The following is a 24137-nucleotide window of genomic DNA, read 5'->3' as shown; positions in this document are numbered from 1 at the left end:
GGTTAGTCTGTGCATAAGTCTGGCCGTGATGGAGACTAAAAGGTTTTTTTTTTTATTTATTATTTTATTTCAGTAAGTCTTTTTCAGTTACCATCTTAGTTTTGTATAATTTTATTTTTCATTACAGTTTTGATAATTATTTTATTCCAGGTCATGAAAATGTTTTTTTAATTAATAGTTTTTGTCTTCATTATAGCTTTTCTTTACTATAATAGCCTTGGTTAGGAGCACTTCTTAAGTGTCCAAAGAACTTAATTTTAATGCTGAATCTGTACACTCTTGACAAGTTCTCTAATGTATTGTATGAATAATGCCAAAAGGCTAAAAGCTGTAAGTGTGAAATGTTTCACAAATGCTTGCTCATTACATAAATAGATCATTAGAATAATTTAATTTAGTTAATTTTTTTTATAAAGCACATTTAAAAGAACCAATGCCAACAAAAGTGCCATACATTAGAATAAATAAAGTAAGAGGAACTACATTCTAAAACAGGATAAAGTTAAAAAAAACAGAAAATACAGTAAAACATATTAAAGGAACCAATTCTAATTAAAAGCCTATGAAAAAAGATGTGTTTTTAGCTTGAATTTAAAAAAGGTCACAGTTGTAGCAGTCCTGACATAAGCAGGTAGTTTGCTTTGAAGTCTAGGAGCGGCTGGTGCAAAAGCCCACTCACCTTTAGGATTAAGGTGAGCCTTTGGCACGACTAAGATTGTCTGTTCAGATGACCCAAGGGTGCAAAATGGTAAATAAAGGTGTAAAAGGTCAGAGATATAGGAAGACATTAACCCATTTAGGCACTTAAAAATAAAAAAGCACCTTAAAATCAACCCTGTAACAGATCAGAAGCCAATGAAAGGAGCCTAAAACAGGACACATGTGTTCACACTCACTCACATGTGCTTGTTAAAAGTCTAGCCGCAGTGTTTTGGGCCAGTTATAGCTGAGAAAGGGATTGCTGGATAACTACAGTGTGGTCAATACAGTAGTTCAAGCATGAAGAAATAAAAACATAAGTCACCTTTTGAAGATCAACAACAACCAAAACAGGGTATAGACTTATCTAACACTTGTAGCTGGAAAAAACTGGCTTTAACCACAAAATGTACATGTTTTTCAAACTTGAGGTTACTGTCAAATATTACACCTAAGTTGCTAGAACCAGGTTTAATGTATTGTGTTAGTACCAGTACTATCCATGTAATAGTTCCAAAATTAAGTGAGTGTAGTTAGAATATGAATTGCATTGTCTAAAAAGTAAAGCTTGATATACAATAACATATACTGATAAAGCAAATATGTTATCAAATATATTTTAAAAATGTAATGATAACTCATTGAGCCACTTTGGAAACTGAAAAATGAACTCCAATTGTACAGTTATATCAGAACATATTATTGACAAAGTGTTAATGATGAATTTAGCCTATGTTAATTTAAATGTGGAATACATATAGATAACATTCATTGTTGTTTTAGCATTGGTTGAGAATTCAAAAAACAAAAAAATAATCTGCTTTAAATAATAAGACTTATGTTTGTCCTCCATGGTATCTTTATAAACTTGTAACTGTAATAATTAAAGTCAAGAAAATTAGTCAATTGAGTTGGTCTTATTTGTAGCAGGGGATTGAGGCCTAGTTCCTATGTTTTGTTACCCGGAATATGTTACATTTTACCAATTTAAGCAGATTGACCCATAAGAAAATTTAAAACAATCAAAGAAAGAGAAACAATGAAAAATAAAAGTGAAACAAAACTTTAAAATACATCAAAGTCCAAACTCAAGTTCAAATTCACATTAAAGTTCACCATATGCCCTATCGATGATTTAGGATGATGAGAAATGTGCCGGGGTTTGGAGGCAGGGGTGGTTGTTGGGAAACTTGTCTACACCAGCAACTGTAGTAAACACTCCCTGTACTTCAACAGCCTCAACACCATCTGCTTATATTACATCATCAAAGGACAGTTGGCACAATGGGAGGGCTACTGACACTGATCATCAAATGTGAGGTGGTGAACAACATAGAATAGACAGCACAATATACAAACTGAGCCAAGATATGAAGAATCTGGAGGTATATTCTAATAATAATTTTGATATTAAGCTGAAAGAAAACTTACCAAAAACAGAAGAAAGAGTAGAGAACAAAATGAGCAGATTCAAAAATAAAATCAAAATATTGGGGGCTGACCTGGAAGAAGTAAAGATGATGCTTACATTTTGTATCAATGAAGTAGAACAAATTATGCACTAGAATCTGAATGTATTGTGCTCTGTAATAAACTTTTAGTTTTTGAAGATAGGTACAGAATTAAAATCATTAGGATCAAAGGACTAGAAAGTCCCAACCAGTGAAATCTGTAGCAGCATTCTTTTATAAAAAATTGTTAGAAGATTTTAAAACAGACATAGAGATGTTAACTTTTTATTGACTTAGAAGTCAGAATCCCTCAACCCCAATAAATTTAAAAAAGTTAGATTTTATAAATTATGAGATAAAGAACATTTCATATTCCACCTCAGACAGAAGCAGGAGGTTACATTTGAAATTAGAAGAACTGGTATATTTTCAGATTTCTCTCCTGTTACTGCTGTAAAACAGGCTGCATTTTACAGCATTAAACAGCGCCTACATAGAGATAAAGCTAGACAGAAAAAAACAATTAATGATATATTTTATATTTTTGCCTCTGTAGAGAAAGAGACAATACCTAAAAAGATTGATTGCAACAATCTTTAAAATAAGAAATTAGTATTTTAAACTCAGAAGCCAAGTAATGTATGTAGAATGCAAAACAATTCTAGCAGTGCATGTGAATTTGGTTAAGTTTTTGTCTTTGCAACCTCTCTTCTTTTTTGTATTATGTTTTTGTTTATCTGAATATGTTAATATTTTAATTGCTGCTGAGGTAAAGAACAGGATTCTTCGTGTGCTGGGTGTACACTGTCTCTTGGCAAGTCAAAGGATTGAGATTCTGAGTGCAGATGAATTTGAAAAACCACAGACACTTTTAGAAATCCAGGATGCCATAAACTCACTCCAAAATGGGAAAGCTACAAGCCCAGATGGATGCCCAGCTGAGTTTAATAACAAAAATAAGTAAGTTAAGTCCATTATTATTAACAATTATAAAAGCTAATGAAAGTAGATTTGTACCCCAAACATTCCGTCAAGCATTAATAACCCTTTTTTCAAAGACAAATATAGAAATGTGCATCACACTGACCAGTTTCACTCCTAAATAATGATGTTAAGATACTAGAGAAAAACTTAGCTAGAAAGATTGAGAAAGTGCCATCCTCAATAATATCCTAAGACAAAATCAGATTTTTTAAAGGCAGATACTTAGCCTTAAACCTTCAGTATGTGTTTAATGGACATAAACAAATTCTGATCCACCAGAGGTTTATGGATGCAGAAAAGGCCTTTCATATAGTTGAATGTGATTATTTATTCACTACACTTCAGATATTTGGTTCCCACACCAATATTACTGCACGCATTAAACTATTTTATACTATTCCTGAAACCTCAGTCCTTAATAATAACTGAATACCTTAAATTACAACAATGTACTTGACAAGGTTGTCCACTATCACTAATGTTTTTGCAACAGCCATTAAGGCATTGGCTATTCATATCCAGAAGAAACCAGAGGTAAAGGGACTTATCAGAGAAGGGCCTGAACAGAAAATATTACTATATGCAGAGAATATGGTGTTTTATATATCACACACACAATTATTACAATTAGCCTTAAATTTGTTTTAAGAATTTTCATAAGATCTCTGGGTCCAACATTTATTTGAATAAAAGTGTACTTTACCCAGTGAAATTTCTAGTGCATTATACCAGATTAGATACCTATTCATATCAGTATCAGTACCAAGTCAAAATTTTAGTATCAATCCAACACTCTGGGGTTAAAGTGCATAAGGATAAATTGACTGTCATATCCTATATCACTCAAGTAGCACACCGACTCGTCTTGCTTAACTGGAAGAATCCCATCCCAATTTCTATAACTCAGTGGGTAAGCAATAATTTATATGCTTTCAAGTTAGAAAAAATTTAATTCTGTCTTACGGGATATGTTCAAAACATTTTTCAAACAAAGAATATGCATTTTAGGCCTATGATTGGCTCTTTTATGTTAATAATTATTGTTGTATTGTTTTCTTTCTTTCTTTTGGGTGGGGGATACATCTTACTTATTTTTTGGGTGTATCTGTTATATTAATATTTCACTGAATTGTGTATCATGGTAATATTCTGCTTTTCAAAAATAAAATAAAAATTTATTAAAGAAAAAAAAAAGATCCAGGATTAGTAGTTTGCTTCAGTGTCCTGGGTTCAAATCTTTTGCCTTATTATTGCTTGTGTGAAGTTGCCAATTTCTCCATGAGTGTGTGTGTATGAGCTCTCCCGCTTTGTACTCCTGTTTCCCCCCCAAATCTCCACAACTTTGCAAGATATGTTAACTGGTGATTGCAAACTGTTCCACTATGTGAAGGAGAGTGTGGCTGTATGCAAAAATTATAGGGCCATATTACGTCTTTTAGCATTTGCAGTGCACCCAAAACTCCAAATTACGATTAGACAGGCTTGTAACTGAAATTAAAATTTTCAGTTGGTAACTTCAGAAAATGTCAATGCCTTTTTCTTGGACTTCTATGTACTCTGACAGAGGATACATTTTTAAAGGGTTAAATTTTATTTTAACACATTACCTAATTCAAGGCAGTCATACTTCTGTTTTAGTACATCTAAGGAAGAAGATAATGAAAAACATTTTATAAAACAGATTTTGTTTGTAGTGCAGAACATTTTTGAAGACTGATAAGATGGGATGCCAGTCTCTCTCTCTCACGCTCTCTCTCCGAATGAGGTTGTTAGTTAACAGTGCATGGTATATTAACAAGTGCAACCTCACTAAAAGTCAGTGAATTAGAAGAACACAAAAAAACACTGCAATAAATTCAAAACAGATATTCTAAAGTAGATTTCATTTCTTGTTGATTTTGTACTTGCATTTCCAGGTTAATTTAAAAATAAGACAATGCCAAACATGTAATTGAACACAATCTGTTCTCTTTTTGAATGAGAAGATAATTACCACTACCTGGTATATAAACAAGTGTGGCCATCCTAAAAGTTACCGAGTGTAAAACAAAACATGGCTATAACTGCCATAAATACAAAACAGACATTCTAAGGAAGAATTAATAACTAATTGATTTTGTAGTGGCATTTGTTCATCATCTGAAAAATAAGACAAGAGACACATATCATTGAACAGATTCTATTCTTCTTCTGAATGAGGAGATAATTATAACTGCATACTATATAAACATGTGAGACATTTCATTCAGTACACAACAAAACATGGCTAAACAGCACAAAATGCAAAACAGATATTCCAAAGAAGGATTAATACCTAATTGATTTTGCAGTGGCATTTGTTCATCATCTGAAAAATAAAACAATGAGAAACATGTTATAGAACATATTCTGTTCTTCTTCTGAATGAGGAGATAATTATCACTGCATGGTAAATGTGACCTCACTGAAAGTCATTAAGTGCACAACAAAACATGGGTATACTGCAATAAATGCAAAACAGATATTCTAAGGAAGGATTAATACCTAATTGATTTCGCAGTGGCATTTGTTCATCATCTGAAAAATAAGGCAAGAGACACGTGTCATAGAACAGATTCTGTTCTTCTTCTGAATGAGGAGATAATTACCACTGCATGGTAAATGTGATCTCACTGAAAGTCATTAAGTGCACAACAAAACATGGCCATACTGCAATAAATGGAACACAGATATTCCAAGGATGGATTAATACCTAATGGATTCTGCTGTTGTATTTGTTGGTCATCTGAAAAATAAGAAAATGAGAGACATGTTATAGAAAAGATTTTGTTCTCCTTCTAAATGAGGAAATAATTACCACTGCATGGTATGTAATTAGCTGTAAAACAATGAGTGCACAACAATACATGGCCATACGGTAATGAATGTGTACACTGTCTAAGGAGGAATGCTTTTGATTTTTGTAGTAGTTGAGTGCATAAAAAAACAACATAAGCATTATACATATCACCTGTTGCATTTATAATAATCTGAAGTTACGAAAAGAAGAGGAATAACATTTCTCAGGACTATTTTTAAGTTATATAAACATTACAAATACAATTCTAATTTTTAAAAATAATAAAACCAAGTGTTTCCTGCTCCTTTACAATGTGATTATGGCTGAAGGTGAATTTGCAAACATTTCTTTGAACACTTATCTAAACAATTAATATGACATTTTGAGAAGCTCCATTCAAGTTAATTAGTCTTTTTGTTTATTTTGCAGTTTGTCTCAAAGCACAATTCAGTCCAAAGAGGTAGTTTGAACAATTTTCACTATGGCTTGTTTCCATTACCACGTGTTGAAGTCATCTTAATACACATGGCATTCCATCGATAATAAGAGAAACAATGAGAACTTCACTTGTTATTTGAATTAATGGCATCTTTAGCCAAGTATGACTGAAACCAATAAAAAGCAATATCTGTAATTTATAAATAAGAATGACATTCCATCAGTGGCATGTATATAAGAACATAATAAATTTGACAAAAGAGAGAAGACCATTCAGTCTATCAGGCTCATTTGCTTACCTACTGTAATAGCTAAGCTGTCCCAATATCTCATCCAGACACTTCTTAGGTTGTTAAAGTTTCTGCCTCAACTACATGGCAGAAAGCCCAACTGACAGATCCGCAGCTGCCATTACTTTACTAAGAGGGACGTTCTTGCCCTGTAGCAGCATGTAGCATTTATTGTCCTGTCACTCGAACACTCTGTAGGCAAATGGTCCACTTCACCACTGGTACATGGACAAGAAGGCATGGGCAGGGATGGTACATATCATTCACTGTCAATTGGGTCAACCTTCTAGGTGATAGTGAGGGTGTCATTAAGATAGCAACATTAGAGTTGCTGGTGCCACAATAAAAGTCAAGGCTAGACCAGACCGACTTCTCTCCTCTGCCACTTCAATCTCCTCCTCCGTAGTTGCCTCCACACCAGATACAAGCTGCACTGAGCCCCCAAGCAAGCAAACATTACTGCAGCTATACAATGGTGCAGCATAGCCTGACACCAGCTGCCCTGGAGCTGGTGTATCTGAATGAAGGTAGCTGCACTGGGTCTATGATTCTGGCCGCGTGCCAGGATCAGGTCCTAAGGTGGATAAACCCCAGTTGGCTCAAGGCAGGCAGTATGGTCTCAGAAAATGGCACCAACTTCATGGCTGCCCTGAGGTTCGGCAAACTGATACAGTTCCCATCTTTTGCTTATATACTCAGCTTCATTGTGCATAGGGTACCCAGGGCTGTGTGAGCTTGTGAGCAAGGCACTGCATATCTGCAGCCATTTTCACAACTCACCTACCACCAGGACATAGATTGCAAAAATGCATCAGCAGCATTTCCAGTCACTCAACAGGTTGATTTTGATGCAGAGATGTGATGGAACATGAACATGATGGAATCGGTGTGGAAAATGTTCAGGGCAGACAAAAACTACATGTTGGATTAAGGCACCAACAACCAAGCACCATCACTGGGATATTTTAGTGGGAGCAGATGCAGCAGCTCTGCTTGGTGTTGACTAGTTTCAAGCAGGCCAAGAGGTTTGTCAACAGGGAAAATGCTGGCTGGAACAACAGGCTCCCATTGGTGTTCCTGCTGGACAGGGTACTGGGTTGCTGTTCAAGATGGATGTGGGAGAGTTACTTAAGAAGAGGATATACTCAGAATGCAGCCTGGCTGGACAGGGGCACTCCAGGGGGAAGACAAAGAGGCATGAATCTCACATCAGAAGGGAGAGTAGGTGCAGAAAGGGGTGCCTATTGTCAAGGGGAAGGAGGACACTGAGGAACAGCAGGAAACATAAATACATGTATGTTAGTAAGGACCCCTGGATTACAGTCATAAAAGAGAGGGACTATTTCTGGGTGGACAAATTGCTAGACCCCCAGGGCATGGCCAAAATGGGAGAGATTATGGAGCCCAGCTAGCAGGAACAGAGGATACACTTCCTTTATTCCATCCTTCCTAACAAGTTGGTGGAGGCATACTACCCTTAATCTCCCAACTACCTCTCCACATGTCCATCAGAGAGATGTCAGTAGTAGCAGAAGCAGCAGCGTTGTGGTGGTAGCAATCTGATGGATGTTTGGAGAGACTTTTTCCAGCACCAATGACCATGTCAAACACAGCGTATCTGCACCAGCAGTCCATTCTAGTGGCTGGACTACATGGTCTTTGATAACATATACACTGGTGTATATGGGTCAATATACATTGATGACCCATGGAGTTCTGTGTGACTATGCTGGAGATAAGTCAGGAGCTTGCTGAATATTTGCTGTCTATGCGAAATTTTACTGTTCTGATATTTGTTCTATTAGTTAAAAAAAGTGTTCTCTTTGATGATAATTTATTTGAATTTTCTGGCTTTAAAATACATATTTCTTTCTGTCTTTTGACTACCATTTTAGTATTCTCCCTTTGTTTTGACAAAAGATAGGATTGCTTTCTGATTATGAACCAGGTGCATCTCTGACAATATACTTTCTTTCATCTTAGAGAGGTGTGGTAGTGCAAGCAGCTAGCAGTACTGACTCACAGCTCAGACCACATTTTTGGCCAAAATAATCAGTCCAACATAGCTGAGAGATGCTACCTTATCACTCAGGGAGACTTAAAAGGCCATTGCTTCACTATAATCTACTCAAATCTAGTTCAGTTCCCCATTTCCCATTGACTTTAATTCATTTCCTGGTGTTTGATAGAGTTCACAAACAATTTTGTGATTTTGCCGAATTCATGGAAAAGCAAACTCTGCGAGTTACACTGATATCTAGTTCAACTCCTTCTATTTCTCTTCAAAGATTATACTGGTTAGTCCTGGAATCACCCCAGCCATAGTTCTCAGAACTTTCCCTAGTGCTGCTACGTCTTTTTTATCTAAAATTATATCTAAAATTATTTTTTTTAATATTATTAAAAAGATGTAAATTGAAACAATTGCCTGCATTAGGGAATCTAAGAAACACTTCTAATATGATGCCTTGATCCCCAGTTCTGTCTAGTTGAATCTAAACATCTGTGTTTCATTTTTGAATGGTTGCAGTCATGTTATTTTCAGCTGTTTTGTTGGTTTGCCAACACACCACTTGTATTATGTACTCACTCTTTTTACTCTTTATGATTGTGGCACCCAGCAGTGTGTTTTATGAATACAGCATTGTCTTTAAAATCTTTAAAGTCAAATAAACTTTGTAGTGCTTGTTAGTCAAAAACATAATCAAGTTACTAATGGAACTTTTTTCAACTTTTTTTACTTTGATTCTTGCTTGGTGTACACATTTTTTGGTTATTTAGACTTGTGGCTTTTCAGATGACAATGATTAAGTCTGCTCCTAAATATCTTCCTCCATCTATCTGCATTTTGTGACTCAAAATTTACTCTGATTAACACCAATTAAGAAAAGCACCTAACAATGAGAAACTAGAATGTTTTTTAATAATTAGGAAGAACAAAGCCAACCTGCCACCCACTTGTTTAATTAAAAATACCACCTACAGTTTACCTGAACAGCTTTTTAAAAATAATTTATTTTTTTTTAGCTTTTGTCTCTTTTCAACCCTGATTTCTTATTTTGACTTTCTGATTTCTTTTCATCTTTTTTTATTTTTTTCTAATTTGACTATGAAGTCATTTGTTGTATAAGTTTGTCTTGATTGTGTGGAATGTTATTTTCTTCAACTAAAATTAATAATGAATAAATACATAAATGCATAACTTTTCATAAATAACAAATATTTGTTTTAGTGAGCTTTATAGTGCAGAGTGGAGGCCCTGAAGCTTGAGATCTGTGCTAGCAATCGGAAGGTTGCTGGTTCAAATCCCGTAAATGCCAGAAGTGACTCTACTCCGTTGGGCCCTTGAGCAAGGCCCTTCAACTGCAATTGCTTTACCCGGGGTATGATGTTAATCTGCATCCAGCCCTGAAAGCAGGTGCTGCAACTTGCAGGGAAAACTTGGGGGTAGGTGACAGGATTGGCATGGCAGCCACTGTAACAAAAAACCTCACACAGTTCCAGTGTGGTGCTGAGGTGTTACAAATTGTGCAGCTGCACTCGGGTCCCAAGCTGGGTGGTTCGTCGTGTGCTGGATGCAGCAATGTGCTGTATCAATGCATGCTCCCAACCTCTCTATAGAGATTAATTCCTAATTCAGGACAACAAATACATGGCAATATAATGTAGCAGTGATTACAAATTACTGTCCTTGAGACAAGCTGAAAAATGTGACTTAATGTACTCTTATTAGTAAACATTGAGTGAGTCAATAAATGGTTATAACAATTATTGTCTGGACTAAAAATAGACTTTTTTGCACTCTGTTGACTTGAATTGAGTTTGATGAAAATAAGAAAATAAAATAGCATTTGCACTTAATGCAGCTTCCATTTATTAGCCAGTCCCAAGCCTGGATAAATGGAGAGGGTTAGCGTCAGGAAAGGCATCCGGCCATATGAGATGATGTGGGTTCGCAGCATGCTCCCATCTCACTTCCGGGTGCCCTGAACCCAACACCGTCACATTTGGTGGCAATGGTGGGATAAGCTGAAAGTGGGGACTGAAGAGGAGACAGAGCAGCAAGCGGGACTGGTGCCAGAGCTTTTTGAAAAGAACCCATGGATCCAAGCCAGAGGAGGACATTTTTAAAGGACAGAGCTTTTTAATTGACATTTATTTATTGACTGTTTTTATTTGTCTTTTAAAAGTTCTTATTCTTTTAATGTCCTGTTTTTACGAAGGTGGGCTTGGGCTGGTTTTATTGTGGGATTGTTTGAGTGCTTTATTTGGTGATTTTAGTGCAGTGCAGTTTGTAGTGTGGCCGAGCTGTGGACCTGGGCTGCCAGTTGCACGGGGTTGGCAGTGGCATGGAAGCTTCCCGTGCAGCTGGAGGCTTATGGGGGTGGAATGTGGTATAGCGGGTCCACAGCTCTCATCAAAGGCCAGTTTTAAAATAAATAATCGCCGCATTCGTGGCTTAGTGAGAGGGAGTGGTGGTGTGCATTGCCGAAGCAGTTCCTGAGGAGTTCGTGATGTGGCCGTTTCTCACCTAAGTGCACAGGCGAGAAACGGTCCGCATCCATAATTGTTCCCAGGAGCTGCTGATTGCCACAGCTGCCATGTCCTCTTGATAAATAGAAGCGCGAGGTGGCTGGGAAGGAGAAAAAAAGAAGAGAGCAGGAAAGAACAGGAGGTTGCAGTAGAAGGTAGGAAGCAGAAGGAGAAAGCTGGTGCAAGAGAGAGAACGAACGTGTGAGCGCAGGCTGGCGTGCAGCTGAGCAGGGAGCCTGGGTGTTTGGCCGACACCCGGGGGAGCAGTCGTAGTGGTTGCTCCTGCTGAGTTTATTGTGAAGAGTGGGAGTGACCGGAAGGCGGATGAGTCGCCGCGTAAGGCCACGAAAGGCAGTGGGAGCCCGGACTTGGGATGTGTATTCCCCAGCGTGGGTGCCCTGGTCTCTGGGGAACCCAAGTCGCTGTTTGAAGGAGCCTACTGGAGCCAGGGGTCGGTGAGGCGAACCGATCAGCCGAAGCAGGCATGGCATGTCAGCTGCAGCTAGGGTGACTCCCCTGTTGCAGGGCCCGTTTGGGAGATGCAGGGGAGCCGCCAGTAGTAGAAGAAGGATGCACCGGATTTTTAAAAGGACAGCTTGCTGCCATTATTTTAACCTCAAAGATTTTTTCTAATGGATTTTAACCTCCACCTCTGTTTTTAATGTATTATTTATTTATTTAAGATTTGAAGCACTGCACTATTTATTTGAACACTCTTTCTTTTTGTTGTTGGTTTTAAATAACAGCACTTTGCACTTTTGCACCATCCCCTTGCTCTATTTGTTGTGCCTCACTGCTATGCTCATCGGTAACATTACCGATGGTGTCAGGTTCAGGGCTCCCGGAAGCGAGATGGGAGCATGCAGCGAATCCACATCGTCACACCGTAAAAGTCACACCGAAACCTATAAAACATCAACCCCACATAGAAGTGGGAAAAGAAGAAGAAGAATAGTATTTTCACACCCAGTCTCTTTTAAGACATTTTCACAGTCCTTTAAACCAAAACAAAAAGCACATGTAAGTAAATAAGTGAAGAGCAATCTAGCTGACCCTGATAAAGTTGACATTAAGAGTATTCATTTTAACAGATTTATTTTTCACATTAAGTTTACAAATTTTAGCACTGCTGGCTCACAAACAGCAGCTGACCAGGTTCAAGTCCAAGGCTAGTTACTGTGTGGAGTTTGCACATTATTCCTAAGTCTGTGTAAAGTGTCAGGAGTAGAAGCATGGGCTTATTTTCTACAGGCCAACTATTCATGACTTCAAGCAATTTTGCTTTTTTAGTATTCTAGTTTTCAATTTTGATCTCCCAGGATTGTCATGTAACTGTATTACAAAATAATCAGGATACCTCACAGAAGACTTACATTCAGGGTTTCAGCGAAAGGCTGCTGCTGTTGTCTCTTCCACTAATGGATGTGAGATCTTTGCACTTTCAGTGCTTCTACTATATAAAGGAGTTTACAGAGATTTTATCTTTATAGACCATTACATCTGAATCAGTTTCTTACTGAAATTACACTATTATACATTGGTATTACACTTGTTTGGAATTTTTCCTATCAAGTTAGGGATAGCAACACCTTTTATTGGCTAACTAAAAAGATATGCAAGCTTTCGAGGCAACTCAGGCTCTTTCTTCAGGCAAGATGTAATCAACTTGAAATTCAGTTTCATTTTTACGAAAATTGTTTAAGTGGAACTTTGACAAATTTTAAAATATTGTGAATAATCAACAATTAATCAAACAAAAGGCCTGCAGTTATATGTAATTAATTTTTCAATAGAATGAATTCAGAAAATATTAAAAAGTTAGAGAACCTGAGGTCTACAGCCCCACTTCCACAGCAACAGCACAACACACAGGAACTATACAAACAGAACATTTTAGGAAAGCAGATTCATAACAGGAAACTTTGACTGATAAAACAAAAAATTAAGTATCAATACAATTCTGAATTCTGGTTTCCAGTCAAGAAACACTTTAGTTTTCTAACTAACACACAGGGTGATTTTAAAGAGTTCAAATGTTAAAAAGTACTTACTTCTTGATTTTTTTTTGCAAATGAAACATGCGAGACAAACAAGAAAGATGAGAACACCTCCTCCTATGAAATCTGTTACAGCTGAGGGAAAAAGCAAAGAAGAACAGACCATTAAGCAATTGCAAACAAACCAGAGATGACATTAAGATTTATACATCTACTAGCCATGTGCGCCCAACTACGTTGCGCGTGTTAAGGTGGCTGTGAAGGGCTCCCTGTTTAAACGCGGCTGCCAGTCGTGAACTGGGCCCTTCGTCGCACAGCATTATGATTTTATAAGGGAAACAAAATTACAAAAGAAAACCCTTGGATATTGATTCGATAGGAACGGCCTACTCGGAATCACTGTCTGAATAGTAATTATGTGGTGGTGTAGGAGCATTTCTGCTTCTGTCCGTTCACAGTCCGTCTCGTTTTCACGACGCTGTCGTTTCCTCTCACGATCTCTTCTCAACCTTTCTCTAATCTCGCAGGTTGCTTTGTGGCAATCCAAAGAGTAAGGCAATATACACGGAGCAATGGTTATAAAAGGGGGACACATAGGTATCCAGGCTCTTTAAAGCATAAATACGGATCACTTCACTGACATGTGAGCAAGGCACGGTACAACTGTGAGACGTGCAGCACTCACTGGCTACAATGTAACAATAATATTTTCTGGAACGTGCTGTTATGTTGCCATTCATTTTACCCACTGTCTTTCTTTCATTCATATGTTACGTAGGCACGTACCTTTTATCTTCGTCAATCTCATTCTCTACCCAGGCCTCAGGAGCTAACCAGCGTAATACTGTCCACCACCCCTTTCGTTATTCCGGCACATTGTTGACATCCGTGAGTAACAACAACGTACTAAACTGGAAGGTGGTCTACCCATGCGTGGAATTCGTGAACAAAGATCAAGATCTAAATGAAAATCTCTTTAGTTAATTTAAAGCACAACAATTTGTTTAGTTTGAATGTCTGTGTTTTGAGGTGTGACTGGAGTACTACAGTCTTCAGTAGTATAAGCCTGGAGGAGATTCTTAATGCAATGCCTATATTTTAGCTGTCTCGCTACTGCCATCTAGTGCTCCTTCTTCTAATTAATTTGCGGACAAACAAAGATCAAGATCCAAATGAAGATTATATATAGAGATTAGTCCAATTACATGTTTGAAATACAATTTTTTTAAATGCATGCATGCAGCATTCATTTCCAAATCTATATTAATTAATTTTCTTCTCAGTATAGTAAAAATTGAATGATTAAGTAAGAAGAAGTTGAATTTGGTTTGGATAGCTAGTTGTAAGCTCTTTATTATACAAATGGTTTTATAACTCACAAACATGTGAAAACCGTGCTAGATTTGCACTATGCCCCAGGAAAGGCTAGGCAGTCTTAGAGTGACCACTGAAACAACCACTTCCATTCAAAAATGAACCATCACTGGGTGTACCATTTCAGTGATTCTTGTGATCTTGGCCATGAAAATGATGGTAAATCACCAGACATGTAATGCAGTGAACTATAGACTTTATGGGTAAATTGATTGTAACAACAAAAGCATTACTGCCTGGGTGTAGATGGATTCTCCTCATCATCTGCAGATGGATGAGTTTTAAGCCTGTTAAAATTGAGATTTCGTCAGCTGAATAAGAGAAAGGTGGCTAAGAAGTATTGTAGGATGAGGTGTGAGCAGAGGAGTGGAAAAGATCACACCAGTAGGACAGTGGGAATGCGCAACAATGTGCATAGATAACATGGGATAATGAAATGGAAAGAACAATCATGTGGTCTGAACTACTGCACTGTGCCAATTTTAAATAAATAAATAACAGATGTGCTCAGGCTGGGGAGTAGAGCAGGTGCGAGCAATTGTCTGAGAAGATGGCTCATTTCCAGGTTGGTGTGAGGTGGTCAGCCAGCGTGCATTGCCTTGCCGGCCCGGGCGAGTGGTCTGATTGTCAGGGCGACAATCGGGTAAACGTACATGCAACCACTTTCCCAGCATATAAAAGAGGAGTGCAAGCTCAAAAACGGGTAGGTAGGTAGGTAGGTAGGTAGGTATAAGAGAGAAGAGAGGAGATAGGCAGGAGTATGAGAGAGAGAAAGAGAGAAGAGAGAGCACGCGGTGGTGCGACAGTTGGACTGGTATGGAGCCCCCAAGAGGGCTGAGGGCAGGAGCGACCATTATGCTCGGAAATGTATCTCTCTGAAAAAGTTACCTCTCATCCCAGGCTAAAAAGTCACATCTTGTCCCAGGATTTTTTATTATAATAAAAATAAATTTATTTGGAATAATTTTAACCTTCACCCTCATGTATTTATTTACTTGATAACGATTTTTGAGCAGTGCACTTTGGACACTGTTTTAGATTTCTTTTCTTTTAATAAAAGCACATCTGCACTGTTTCACCTACCCCTCCTACCTCATACAAGTCATGACTATCGACGGTGTCAGGTTCAAGAGGCTCCTCAGAAAAGAAGTAGGAGCATGTAGCTGACCTGCACCGACACAGATCTGGTCAGTCTATGATATCCTCCCCAGTCCATCCAACATTTTTTTGTTAGGGCAAGGCTGAATCATCAGGATGCTAGCTATGCCAGCAAAGTGGTACACTTAGAGCAGTTTTTTTCATCCTTTTTTGGCAAGTGACAATTTTTTTAAGTTTGAATCTTTTTGTAGACCAGGGGCAAGTTCCAGAAGGGGATTGATTTTTCTTGGAGTGTTGAGCAGCTTGATCAAATTTCAGTTCATAAATCGAGTAGTTTTCAGTTTTAATACAGGATAAGCTCCACAGACTGGCAATTTTCACAGACTAGCGAGAAATGTAAATAGTAAAATGGCCATGCATGCCATTTCTTGCATCAGCAAAGCTTTTCTACAGGCGGGTGCTGGCCCATGGACGAGCATATGGGAGGGACTGAATTAGAGAACATCCTCAGCTGCTTCCCAAAAGCCCAATGAAAGAAGCACTCTGAGTTGTGCCTCAATGAGGTGCTAAGAACAGCAACTTAGCCTATTTGCAGTGGCATCATCTTGAGAAAGAACTATTAATTGACCTTTTTGAGAGCAGTGGAGAGGCCACAACCACAGTCAAGGCACCCTAAAGGCTTAATGGGAGAAAGTAAAGACTGCACTCTGTTTAATCAGTGTCTTGTTCCTCCTCCAAAGTTCATTATTACTTTTACGCGGTGGGATCCCCCTTGGAGGTCAAAGAGCTTGCATATTAGTATATGATATCAAAGGGGGGGGGGTTCTCCTTGAAGCTTGATCCCTTGATATGTCACAGCTAAACAAACTGTTTTCATACATTATTGGAGTCTGAAGAACTTTGCATACCACAACTGAACTGGAGGATTTCCCTGAAAACAGAAAGTAGATAATTTCAATTCACTTACATGTTTTAAATGATGGCTGGTTGGAATTGTCAGCTGTAAAGACAAAGTAATGAACATTAAAAATAATACTGACATTCCTTGTCATTGTACAGTCCATGTGGAAACTGAATAAATGGTGTCACAAGAACGACACAAAGACATCGTAAAGGTTTGGGGCAGCCACCCGTAAAATGTGCCTTGGCTGCAAGAAGGATTTGAAATAATTGTGAGATATTCACAAGACTGAGTCCAAAACAGAACTGATGATGTGGAGGCAAGATGGTGGCTTTAAAGGCCAGTGCAGGAAGTGACATCATCAGGTCAGGAACTGGAAGTGATGTCATCAAGGTTTCCCGAGAATGTTCTGTAAGGAATTGAGAAGGACAGTTAACGTACCTCACTGCCCCGTGGTCTGGCATGGAATTACTATTACTGAGGTCCTTTAGCTGTATCCTATTCGCATATGTGTGACAAGGCCCCCCCTCAGCCCAGACTCATCAGGTCAGGAGTCTATGACTGCGAGGTCATGGACTTGAGAGAAAGCATCAGCGTTGCCTTGGAGAGAGCCCTTACAATGAACGAGCAAAAAACTTATAAAGTTTAAGGTCAAGAAACCACCTGGTAACCTGAGGATTCGACTCCTTGTGCAGGGCCATCCACTTTAAGGGTGCATGATCCATAACAAGAATAAAGTCACGGCCCAAGTGGTAGTACCTCAACTGTGTAATCACCCATTTAATCGCCAGGGCTACTCTTTCTACCGCCGCATACCCGGTCTCTTGATCCAAGAGTTTCCGGCTCAGGAACATATTGGGGTGTTCAACACTATCGGCACTTTGGCTCAGCAAGGCTCCCGGGCCTGTGTCCAAAGCATCCGTCTGGAAAATAAAAGTAAACGAAAAATTAGGCACTTTCAATACTGGTACTGATGTCAGGGCCTGTTTTCAGTCACCAAATGCAGCCTCTGTCATATCAGTCCAAACCACAATGCTAGGGGCCCTTTTCTTTGTTAAATCAATCAAGGATACAAACCCAGCGGTAATACCCGGCTAAACCGAGAAATGCTTGGACTTGCTGCTTGGTTCGTGGACAGGGCCATTTCAAAATGGCATCTATTTTTGACCACTGTGGCTTTACAGTACTTTGACCCATCAGGTTGCCTAAATATTTGGCTTCTTTCAACCCAAAAAAACTATTTTTGGATTGATTCGAATACCGTTGTCACCAAGTGTCCGTAATACCGCTTAAGACCTGCTGTAGGTGTTCCTTCCATGTGCACGAATAAATGACGACGGCATCCAAATAGGCAGCACAATGCGCGTTATGAGGGCAGAGCACTATATCCACCAGACATTGGAAAGTCACAGGTGCCCCGTTTAACCAGAATGGAAAGACGCAATACTACCAGTGTCCACTAGGGGGCTAAACGTGGTCTTGACCTTCACGGAGTACGTTAAAGGAACCTGCCAGTACCCCTTCGTCATTTCAAGTGTGGTCAAATAATTTGCCTGTCCAAGCCTCTCAAGGAGGTTGTCCATTCGAGGCATTGGATAAGCATTGATTTTTGGGAGACTTGATTAAGTTGACGGATGTCATTGCTAAACCTCCAGCTTCCATCAGGCTTACTAACCAAGACTATTGGTCTAGACCAGAGAATATAACTCTCCTCTATAACTCCTAAATCCAGAATTTTCTTGATTTCAAGCTAGACTTCTCCTTTCTTTGCCTCAGGAAGATGATGGGGCATTCTCGAACTATAATCCCGGGTTTGGTCAGAATGTCATAGGCGAGCAGAGAGGTCCTTCCTAGTTTTTCATCTACCACCTCTGGGACGGACAGGCTATCTGTTTTGAGTTCCTGTCTCTGTCTTGAGTTTAATTCTTTACCAAAGTTAAGTATGTTGGTCTGAGCAAAGAATGAGCAGTGCTGATCGGAGGAGGGATCGGGATCCCTTTCCTTCCACGGTTTCAGCAAGTTCACATGATATATCCACTTGCTCGGCTGATGATTGGGTGGTTTCACCAAATAATCAAGGAGTCCTTTCCTCTCCTTAACTTCGTAGGGGCCTTGCCAATGGGCTAGCAATTTAGAATGGGAAGTGGGGACTAACACCATGACATGATCCACTGGATGGAACTCTCAGAGAGTCGTGCCATTGTCATAATAGTGGGCCTGTGCTGCTTGCGCCTCCTCCATGTGACTTTTTAGTATAGGTCGAATTTTCCCAAATCTATCGAGTAACTACGCAATATACTCCAATATATTCGTAGAGGGAAGAGCCTCTCCTTCCCATCCTTCTTTTAAAATATCCAATACTAGCAAAATACCCGCGCTTCGCAGCGGAGAAGTAGTGTGTTAAAGAAGCAATGAAAAAGAAAAGGAAACATTTTGAAAATAACGTAACATGATTGTCAATGTAATTGTTTTGTCACTGTTGTGAGTGATGAGTGCTGCTGTCATATATATATATATATATATATATATATATATATATATATATATATATATATATATATATATATATATATTTGCACACACACACATAAACATATATATATACATATCTATACATATACACATATATATACACACACACATATATAAACATATATATACATATACATACATATCTACATATATACACACACAGCTATTTCAGTATCAGTGCAATACGCTGCTTGTTAAAACGGATAACTCCGCTCTTACGTGCAAGTCTGCGTGGATATTATGAACTATCGTATTTGTTCAAGTTCTATTTAAATTTTAAATAGAAGGAATTTTTATTTAGTCGACAGAAATATCTTTGGTAGGAATGGTAAAAACAGACAGGAATATTATTCCTGAATAAATCAACTCAAACCTTAAACAACTTATAATATTTTGCTCTCCATAAAAATATATCCTGTCTAAATTATACAAGTTAGAAATAAAGTAAACGTTAAAAGAACAAACATTCAAATTTCTTTACTCTTATGTAATTTTATATAAAAATAAACTTAGATTTTAAATATCCCAAAAGATTTTGCTCTCCATAAAAATATATCCTGTCAAAATTATACAAATTCAAATATGAACATGCTGCATAACAAAACCTGGAAATATAAATAAAATGTGTTCCTTTCAGCAATAACAAATCAAATCATTCAGTTGTCTTTGCTCATATGTCATTTTAGAGCTGGACGCCTGGCATCTTTTTTTGGCAACAGGTTCGTTTATGTTTGGTGTGAGGTTCTGTGTTGTGGAGATTCTCAGGATGGATTGCAGGTGCTCATCAGTGAGGCGACTCCTGTGTGCTGTTTTGTTAGTCTTTATCACTGAGAAGAGCTTCTCACACAGATATGTGCTACCAAACATGCACAAGGTTCGAGCCGCATGTAGACGGACTTTTTTTGTTCTTCAAAGTCACCAAAGCGCCGTGCAAACTCAGTGCGCTCAGTTTATCAGCAAAGTGCGTATTTGGGAACACCGTAGTGCGGACTTGGTTCAACATTACTTGGCAACAGGGAAAGTGGGGCAAGTTGCACTGGTGCATTTGTGTCTCCCATAAAAGCAGCTTCACTTGAAATCACTTTGTGATTGTGCACGGGTAAAAGCGTCCGCTGAAGTGTCAGATTCTTATTTAATTCTTCTGCTTTCTGTATCTTCTGCATTGCATTCAGGTTACCCTGATGTTTTGTCTCATAGTGCCGTCTTAGATTAAATTCTGTAATTACAGCCACATTAGCTCCACAAATGAGACACACGGGTTCAGTAAACATATACTCAGCCTCCCATCGGTTTTTAAAGGCTCTATTTTCAGAATCAACTTTTCTCTTCAGCATCGTGTGAGCTAGCTTCGCAATAACTTGCAGCATCATAAGCTAGACTTGATTAACGCGGTAAGTGTTCGGCAAGGCAGCTGAAGCGCTGCATTATGGGATCTGTAGTTTATTGTGTTACCAGCGCTTCATATACCCGGCCATTAATAACAATAATACAGTATATAAAATGATCTCGCGGGCGGATGGCCCGGCCCTTGAGTTTGACACATATGGACTAAATAGAACTTGAAAAGATATATTTTTTCAAATGTGATCGCGCAATTCAGATAGAGTTGACGCGACTACAGCCTGCATGCCTCAATAAGTCATCCTCCCCTGCTCTTACTTTTTTACCGTTCATCTAATGAATACACTGAGTATGGCTTTACCAAAACAATCATTGATGGCGAATAAAGTATCCATTATTCGAGTATGTAGATCGGGATATATATATACATATATATATGCGCAGCGGAGAAGTAGTGTGTTAAAAAAGCTAGAAAAAGAAAAGGGAACATTTTAAAAATAACGTAACATGACTGTCAATATACAGTATTTGTTTTGTGAGTGTTACTGAGTGTTGCTGTCATCAAGGATTTGATTATCATTATTTCTTTCAATCAGGTTCGTATTTGTAGGATGTGTTGTGTTCAAGTTACATTCCGTGTTTGTCAATCGTTGTAAAGATGACAGGTTTCATTCATCGATTCGTTTCTTACTGCATCAATAAACAGCTCGTCTTCTTCTTTATCTGAGACCTGACACACTGCATGCACGGGTTTTTTACACTGTCTTCCTTTAGCGGGACATTGACTTTTTCCACGTGTGCTTTGTTTCCGCAGTAGCTGGATTTATGAATATGCTTGTATGTATCAGACGCTTCATATTTTTGCTGCCTTTTCAATTGTGTAATTCGGTTTTGTTCAGCTCTTTGGAACTGTTGCTTTTTCTGTGCACTCGCGTCAGTTCACGTGAGCCGCATCGGTTCCCAGCTGTGCTGGTGCCATCTCGTGCTATGTCCATGGCTGTATTTAATGTTACCTTAGTCCTGGCACTTAAAACTTTCTCTCGCAGTTTCGCTGAGTTTGTGCCAAACACCACCCTGACCATCTCATCTTCCTCTGCATAAGCACAGTCCTTCACCCGTGAATATTTAGTGGGAGTTTGCTATTGGATTGCCGCTGACGGACGGCCTTATATGGGCAGGCACTAAATTACAAACGCCAGCGGCAGCCTGTCTATGAACTTAATTTAAAGTGTAGGTTTACATGCTTTGTTTCAGTAGCAGAACTCATGAATATGGTTGTATATGTCACTCGCTCGCTTCTTATTGTTTCGCTGCCTTCTCAATTATATAATGCATGTTTTCTTCAGCGCTTTTTGGAGGTCTTCCTGGTTTTCTATGTACTGCGTGATTACGTGGGAGGCGTGATGATGTCACACGAAACTCCGCCCCCACGGCGTTCAAGCTCATCTCCATTACAGTAAATGGAGAAAAACAGCTTCCAGTTATGACCATTACGTAGAATTTCGATATAAAACCTGCCCAACTTTTGTAAGGAAGCTGTAAGGAATGAACCTGCCAAATTTCAGCCTTCCACCCACACGGGAAGTTGGAGAATTAGTGATGAGTCAGTGAGTGAGTGAGTCAGTGAGTGAGTGAGTGAGTGAGTGAGTGAGTGAGTGAGTGAGTGAGTGAGTGAGGGCTTTGCCTTTTATTAGTATAGATTCTATTCACTTTTCTGCTTCTTACAAAACAAAAGGATATAATTTTCTCCACATCATAAAGTCTCAAGTTTCCCTTTCTTAGGGCTTTGCCTTTTATTAGTATAGATACCATGGGGTTGTCGTCCATATAATAATTCAAAAGGCGAGAATCCCGTAGAGGCTTGTGGGACATCCTGGTAGACAAAGAGAATGAGTGGGAGGAGCTGATCCCAGTTTTTCCCGTCACCGCTTACCTCAAGAGGCATTTGCTTGAGAGTCTGATTAAATCTCTCGACTAGACCGTCACTTTGAGGATGATACACCGTGGTCTTTAAGTGCTTTATTTTAAGTAACTTGGCCAGTTCCTTGAACGTCTCCAAGGTAAAAGGCGTCCCTTGATCTGTAAGGACTTCCGGATGAAGACTCGCGCAAATATCCCAACAATTTCCTGTGTGATAGCCTTTGATGTTGCTGAGCGCAAAGGAACAACTTCTGGATATCGGGTCGCATAATCCACGAGAACTAATATCTATTTATGTCCTCGGGCTGAGGGCTGTAGGGGGTCCTACTATATTGACCCCAATCCTTGCAAAGTTGACATTAATCAAGAGAAGGGGAACAAGAGGAATTTGCCGTAATTGACAATCTGGACAAGGGATACAAAAATGGCGAACCTCCTCATTAATTCCCGGCCAATAGAATTGGAGCTTGATACGCTCTAAGTTTATTCAGTGAACAACTGGCCTCCTAGGAGGTGGGTGTGTGCCAATTCATAGGCCTGCCACTGGTAGGTTTGTGGGATTAACAACAGCTTTTGCACCTCCCTCTCATGCTCCACAACCCGATATAATAGATCATTTTCTATCACAAAGTGAGGACCCTGTGGCATGGGCTGATGAGTGTGTTGGCTGTTGACTAGCACAAAAGAATTCTTAGCAAATTTTAGGGAGTCGTCGTTCCATTGCTCCCTTTTAAAAGAGGCCGGTGTCTATCTGAATTGAAATTGAATCTCGGAAAGAGGGTCAGGGCGGGGATTCATCCCGACTTGTCGAGGCACTGAGTAATGACGTTTCCTTTCTACGACGGTCCAGAAATCTCCCCATCTGCCTCTTGATCTTCTGTAGCGCTGAGTACACTGTGTGGAGACAGTTTGAGATGGGTCATTCCCGTCTATTATAAGGTCTAAATTAGGTCTGGGAGTAGTCAGTACTATACCGTATTTATTGTTAGACCATTCCCACCACAGAATCACAGCAAAAGGTGGATTAGGGAGGACAGCTATGGAGAATTTTTTTAGCGATCCTCCTTGGCTGAAGAAACATAGGGTGGTTTTATATTGTTGGATTTCTCCATGTATACAAGTTATACGGGTCTTTATTTTTATCCACTGTCGCAGTAGTACATATTGCAATCAACAATGGATATGTTGCTGCTGGAATTAAAGAGGGCTTCAACTTTAAACCCATTAACAATTACTACTCCCATATGGAACACCGTCAGATGGTTTGAAAGTGTACACAACCCTCCTCTCTCTCTCCACCTGCATTCCTCCTTATTCCCGAGTAAGTTGTGTGCCCATGGATTCGGGGACTTTGATACAAGCTCCGGTTTGTACAGAAGAGGCAGATTGTGTGGGACATAGTCCCCATGGTGTCTGCTAAAGGACAGTTCTGCCCTCCCAGATTGTGAGGCTGTCTTGGATGTTTCGATGAGCTTGATTAGCTCGTCCATGTTTTGGAAGTCTCCATAGACCGGCTGGGTGAAATATTCAGGAATATTCTCTGACAAGAGAAGACAGGCAACTTGTTGGACTATCTGAAAAGTGGTGCACTCAAATGGCCTTAGTCATGAGGCCACTATTTCCCAGAGAGCAAAGGCTTGCTTCTGGGTCGGCCGCACTGGATCGAATTTCAAGGCTTTTCATTTTTCCACCTGCTGGTCTGGGGATGCCACACATTTTACCTTGGACCTTGATCCCAGTGGGCAGAACAGCTCTCTCCTC

The 24137-nt window shown here is 39.1% G+C and overlaps 1 protein-coding gene across 11 annotated transcripts in view; it reads right to left on the bottom strand.

Moving 5' to 3' along the window:
* LOC120524825 (E3 ubiquitin-protein ligase TRIM39-like) overlaps positions 1 to 24137 on the bottom strand; it is a 110750-nt gene that overhangs the window by 10203 nt on the left and 76410 nt on the right. For 6 of the 11 annotated variants that reach the window (XM_039746617.1, XM_039746599.1, XM_039746626.1 and 3 more), the window contains 7 exons: positions 16650 to 16682; positions 13265 to 13345; positions 5866 to 5898; positions 5658 to 5690; positions 5449 to 5481; positions 5241 to 5273; positions 4742 to 4777 (listed from right to left, as the gene is read on the bottom strand). In XM_039746617.1, coding sequence (XP_039602551.1) covers positions 4742 to 4777; positions 5241 to 5273; positions 5449 to 5481; positions 5658 to 5690; positions 5866 to 5898; positions 13265 to 13345; positions 16650 to 16682 — 282 coding nt within the window. The remainder of the gene's footprint in view (positions 1 to 4741; positions 4778 to 5240; positions 5274 to 5448; positions 5482 to 5657; positions 5691 to 5865; positions 5899 to 13264; positions 13346 to 16649; positions 16683 to 24137) is intronic. The other 5 variants (XM_039746642.1, XM_039746660.1, XM_039746651.1 and 2 more) reach the window with 5 other exon arrangements.

The sequence above is a fragment of the Polypterus senegalus genome, chromosome 1, assembly GCF_016835505.1.
Source record: "Polypterus senegalus isolate Bchr_013 chromosome 1, ASM1683550v1, whole genome shotgun sequence".
NCBI classification, from domain to species: Eukaryota; Metazoa; Chordata; class Cladistia; order Polypteriformes; family Polypteridae; genus Polypterus; species Polypterus senegalus.
This window is presented reverse-complemented; position numbering and strand designations above follow the sequence as displayed.